The 6086-nt window shown below is 45.8% G+C and overlaps 1 protein-coding gene across 1 annotated transcript; it reads right to left on the bottom strand.

The window, feature by feature from the left end:
* Positions 1-5176: 5176 nt before the first annotated feature.
* On the bottom strand, positions 5177-6083 carry LOC116377998 (olfactory receptor 10G7-like; the record flags this gene model as incomplete). Its single annotated transcript, XM_031839785.1, has 1 exon — positions 5177-6083. A coding segment is annotated over one exon (678 nt), but the record flags the coding sequence as incomplete, so codon positions are not given.
* Positions 6084-6086: the final 3 nt, after the last annotated feature.

The raw sequence follows: 6086 nt of genomic DNA, 5'->3' as shown, positions 1-6086 counted from the left end.
AGACTTGTACTCAAGTCTGTATGAACCCATCCACGACTACTTAAGCTCAAGTTCAGCCAGCCGAACTCCCCGCAAGATCCCCTGTTGCGGTCTCGGGCTCACCACCACTTTCGCCATATCTTGGGCCGATCCATAATACCCCCCGAGTTTACTCAGCGCCGCCTCCACCGCTTCAAGCCAAGAAATTTCCGACCACATCCTCAAGATACGTGATTGTTGGCCTTCCCCCACGTACCTCTCACAAGTTCATTCCAACCCGAACGACACCAGAAACGCCATCGGCATCAGTCTTTATGGAGCTATCTTTGGGGACTCTGCAGTGCCAGAGCTTCCAAAGAGACAGCCCCACCCTACAGTCTCCGTTCCCGCCAGCCGCCGGACATCAACTGTCCCCCTTCGATCGCCTAACCTCCTTCCTACAAACCCTCCTCGTTTCTTCTTCCTTACATCCCTTCATCTCTTCATCCCTAACCTACATCCCTTCATCCCTCTACCCTACATCCCTCTACCTCGACCCCTACCCCTCATCCCTTCATCTCTTCATCCCTACCCCACATCCCATCATCCCTCTACCCTACTCCCCTTCATCCCTCCACCCCTTCCGCTTCTTGAATCTAACAATTATTCCACTATGCAATAAACCTCTCGAAACTCATACTGTTATTGCCGTGGTCCTTGTTAGTGAAATGCAGTTTTATAAACTTTGTTCAGGAACAGGGCCACGCCCAGAACACCACTCATTTCCTCTGCACAGAGAATTTAAGCACAACGAACCCGTTCACTTCCTCTTCGACTCTTGTCTTCACATCCCTCCCCCCAACCCCGTTTTGGTCCTCCTATTTCTCTCTCTCTCTGTCTCTCTGTCTCTCTCTCTCTCTCTCTCTCTCTCTCTGTCTCTCTCTCTCACAGGATTACAGGAACAACAGGGGACTGCCAGAGCTTCCGAAGAGACAGCCCCACCCTACATTCTCCGTTCCTGCCAGCCGCCGGACATCAACGGTCCCCCTTCGATCGCCTAACCTCCTTCCTACTAACCCTCCTCGTTTCTTCTTCCTTACATCCCTTCATCTCATATTCGTCTTTGCCTTTTATCACAACGTGTCTCTGGTGGGTACTGACAGGAAGGTGCCGGTGACCACATTACGTGACACTGGAGCATTTGATTCAGTTATCGTGGCGTCTGCTCTGCCTTTCTATATTTTATTTGTGAATCACACTGTGTGACATCACTAAAACCTTTTCTTGACCAGATTTTCTGTGTTTTATATTTCAATAAATTGAATCTCCGCGTTTTCGAAGGTTCATTTTATAGATTCAACAATAAATGAAGAAAGATTTGGAGCATTTTCTTTGTCAAATGTTTTTATTGAACAAACTGTATTTAAGTTTTTAACCCTCGTTTGACCTCAAACTACTGAACCAGACGAGCAGAGTTCTGGATCACATTTCATTCTTTCATTTATTCTTCATCGCTCTTCATCGACTGGAATCCCAACAGTGCGAGTCTGAAGCAGAGAGGTTGGTTCATACGTTCAGTTCTGATCCTTTGATTTTGTTCTCCACTCTTTTCTTTCTTTTCTGACTCTTTTGATTTCATTTCCTGTTCTGATCATCAGTAACATAAACTCAATAAAAGCCCTTTACATTTCTACATTTTATATTTCAGGTTTCTTTCTCACACACGATTCTTCTCTCCGTATCAGTGACCTGATGCACTTTAATTAAGAGAATCAAAAAACACAGGACATGATGTTTGTCTGTCCTTTGTGCCAAGGTGGTGAGCACTTCCAGGAAATGAACCTTGTTTTGAGTGGTTGACGATCAACAAGTGGGGGTTTTCCGGCTTGTGTGGAGTGTATCTTGGTTTGGTTTACCAAGATAGACATTCAGAAAGTTATGAAACAGAACAAAGCAGAAAACACACGAGAGCTTTAAATGTGAACAACATGACACTTCCTCACTTCTTAGATCAGAAGATAGAGAAGAGATCAATAGATGTGACCAGAAGTACAACACATTCAATCCATACAATATAACTGATTGATATGATGAGAGCAGCAGCACTATCAGGTATGATCATTACATTACATTACATTACAGTCATTTAGCAGACGCTTTTATCCAAAGCGACTTACAATAAGCGTATTCAACATCGGTTTTCAAGAGAACTACTAGTCACCAGAAGTCACAAGTGCATCTCCTTTCCTCAAACAAGCATCTAAGAGCATAAACCAAAGCCAATGTACAGTGCAGAAACAAACGAATGCAATAAGTGCCACAAACTAATAAGAAAACAATAAGTGCAATAAGCTAGTATGAATACAATAGATGCTAAGTAAATGCTAAGTGGAAGGCTCAGGGTAGGCCTTTTTGAAGAGGTGAGTTTTCAGCCTGCGCCGAAAGATGGGCAGCGACTCTGCTGTCCTGACGTCAGTGGGTGAGTTCATTCCGCCACTGTGGGGCCAGGACAGAAAACAGCTGCGACCGGGTCGATCGGCCGCAGGGAACTCTGAGCGACGGGGCAACCACTCGCCCCGAGGCAGCAGAGCGAAGTGGTCAGGTGGGGGTGTAGGGCTTGACCATGGCCTGGAGATAGGAAGGAGCTGTTCCTTTCACTGCCCTGTAGGCTAGCACCAGAGTCTTAAACTGGATGTGAGCTCTTACAGGGAGCCAGTGTAGAGAATGGAGAAGGCAAGTTGTGTGGGAGAACTTGGGGCGATTGAACACCAGGCGAGCTGCAGCTTTCTGGACAAGCTCCAGAGGTCTGGCTCCGGCAAGTAGTGAGTTGCAGTAGTCCAGGTGGGAGATGACAAGCGCCAGGATAAGCACCTGTGCCGTCTCATCAGTGAGGAAGGGGCGAATCCTCCTGATGTTGTAGGGCAGGAATCTGCAGGAGCGTGTAACCGATGCAATGTTTGCTGAGAACGATAGTTGGTCGTCCAGGGTCACACCCAGATTCCTCGCAGTCCGAGTTGGCGTCACCATGGTATCATCAATGGTGATGGACAGGTCCCAGTGCGGGCAACCCTTCCCTGGGAGGAACAGTAGCTCGGTTTTGTCCAGGTCGAGCTTGTGGTGTGTCGTCATCCACTTCGAGATGTCAGCCAAGCACGCAGCGATGCCTGCCTCCACTTGAGTGTCCCCGGGGGGAAATGACAAGACCAGCTGGGTGTCATCGGCATAACAATGGTAAGAGAAGTCATGCGAGCGAATAACAGAACCCAGAGATGTTATGTAGAGCGAGAAGAGAAGGGGGCCCAGGACTGAGCCTTGTGGAACCCCCGTTGTTAGCACGCGTGGTTTCCGACACGGCCCCCCTCCATGTCACCTGGTAGGATCGACCTGACAGGTAGGATGCAAACAGGGAGAGTGCAGAGCCTGAGACACCCATCCCCTCGAGGGTGGAGAGGAGGATCTGGTGGTTCACAGTGTCAAACGCTGCAGACAGGTCCAGGAGAATCAGGACAGAGGCGAGAGAGTTAGCTCTCGCTGCGTGAAGCGACTCCGTCACCGCAAGGAGGGCTGTCTCAGTCGAGTGACCCACTTTGAACCCAGACTGGTGGGGGTCCAAGAGGTTGATCAGGTTGTCTTGGTTGGTCCCTGATGTTAAACCCAAAAATCCTAGCAGAAAAAGAAGAAAACTTCAAACCTTGTTGAACTGTTTATTTGTTTCAAAGAGATCAAAAGTCTTTAGTCTGAATCTCTCCAGAAAGATGTCTGTGCTCTGCTAACCGCCTGCCAAACTACTCTTGATGCTTTCTACTTCATGAAGTTCATTTCTCAATGTAGATCAACATGACGTGTTGCGCTTCAACGTGATCACTACTATTATGGATATTGTGTTATATTTTCCCAACGTGAACTGTTTGCATATTTCGACCGAACCCCTCCTTTGTACGTCTTTGGATTCTTCATGTTCAGACTGTGTGCTGTGGACTAAACCTTCCAAAGCTCCCGTTGTTTGAGGGCAGTCCTGGGTCACAACATCATAACACCGTTTGAGGAGAAATGAAAATGATTATCGTAAAAGTTATTTGACAAGCAGTTGTGCTGGAGTACACGGGCAGCTTGTAAAGGGCTACGGTGTGTTAAACCCTCACCCCTCTACAGGTCCGACCCACAATCCCCTTCACTGAACACAACATTCTGTCCTGCTGAGAAACCTGCTGATATCAAATACAAAATAAAACCTGCTGATTAGGTCATGAAGATGAATTGATGTGGCTCAAACATGAGGCCGACACAAAGAACTTCAGTGAAGTTCTGTGTTGACCCGAGGAGGAGCCACTGCACGACTTCTGTAATCTTCAAAGGGAAAAGAAAAGTTCATCGTTCAATTGTTTTGGACTCATGAATATTGATGAAAAAAGTATTTAGAAGTTCTCTTTAACAAGGATGACATGTAACATCTGTTCTGAATCAAGAATTAGTTTCAATCCAAGCAAATATTTAGCATGTGTGCATGAGGGAAGGCTAACTCCACATGTTGTGGAGACTGTGTAGGACACCAGCATATTTTAGACATATACTGTAACGGGTGGTTAGGACCCAGAAGCAGTACGACAGACACCCTGAATAGAATCAAAGCTTTATTCTCAACTGAACAAACAACAGGTAACAGTCCAGGTGCACAGGTGGAGAATCCCACATGGTGGAATGCCAAGATGCCAAGGGAGAAGGCAGACAGAACCGGGGCAGAGGCAAGACGGAGGAGTCCAAACAGGCAGGGTCGGTAACGGGACATCAGTAGGAGGGTAAACGCTGGAAGGTCTGGCATGATGCGGACAACAATGTGGTGTGTGTGAGACTGGGGTGAGTCAAAATAGTGATGCAGCAGAGTGAGCAGGTGAGAGTGATGAGCTGATGAGGTGGGCGTGACCAACAGGTGCACTGAATGAGCTGATGAGGTGGGCATGACCAACAGGTGTACTGAATGAGGTGATGAGGTGGGCATGACCAACAGATGTGCTGAATGAGGTGATGAGGTGGGTATGACAGATATATTTATATAAGTACACTTAAAGACTTTGATCTCCTGTGAATAAAGTCAAATGAATAAACACTAAACAGAAATGTACTGTACTGACACAGCGGTCAAAGAGAGGTTATGACAGAAAAGGAGTCGGCTGAAGTTGCTTATTAACCTTCTCACATATAATAAAAAACCTTTTGAACAAGCGACACAGTCCCAGAAATCAGTCTTTAAAGATGGAAGAATTCATCTTGTGTATTTTGTTTAGAGTCTGTGGAAGATTCAAATCAACTTCATTTACATGTTTGATTTGACATCACAGGGACACATTCAATGCACACATTACACAGGTATCATCACTGTGAACACGGCTCTCATCAGGGCATCTTTCTAGCAACACATGTGTTAGATGACAGATGATACAGTAAGTATTCTACATTCTTTTACCAAAAGCAAGACTGTTGCATATGATGCGTATCTTGGACATGTTCAGTCCGTATATTAAAGGGTTGAAGAGGGGTTGGCATGTCAGCCAGTATAATGATAAAAACACTCTTAACATGTTGGGAACACCGTTCATATTAAATCTGCTCTGCACTATTTCAAAGAAAGCTCCAAAGGAGAAGTTGAGCAGAGAAGCGAGGTGAGGTGTGCAGGTACTGACAGCTTTCTGTCTGGTCTGTTTACAACCAGAGAAACAAACTGTAAAGATCCTCACGTAAGAGTAAAGGATTAGAATTATAAGAGCAAATATTACTGTAAACATGTAAACAAGTCCATGCGTGTTATTGACTAAAGTGCCAGAGCACGCCAGTTTAACAACAGAGTAATTGTCGCAGTAGACTTTTTGAATTGTGTTCCCACACAGCTGTAACGGAACACTCAAAGACATCATGACAACAGTTGCAAGTGCACTGTACAACCACACGAACACAGTCAGGATTACTGCCTTGCTGGAAGTCATATGTTTATTATAATGTAGAGGACAACAGATAGCACGGTATCGATCATAAGACATGACTCCTAAGGTAAACAATTCAACACTTCCATAGAAATGAACACAATAGATCTGCAGGAAACAAAGTGGAGCAGAAACAGTGTGAATGTCAGAGAG

The sequence above is a fragment of the Anarrhichthys ocellatus genome, unplaced genomic scaffold (genome assembly GCF_004355925.1).
Source record: "Anarrhichthys ocellatus isolate YVR2014 unplaced genomic scaffold, GSC_Weel_1.0 scaffold1942, whole genome shotgun sequence".
In the NCBI taxonomy this organism is placed as follows: Eukaryota; Metazoa; Chordata; class Actinopteri; order Perciformes; family Anarhichadidae; genus Anarrhichthys; species Anarrhichthys ocellatus.
Note: the sequence above shows the minus strand (reverse complement) of the source record. Positions and strands in the feature narration are given on the sequence as shown.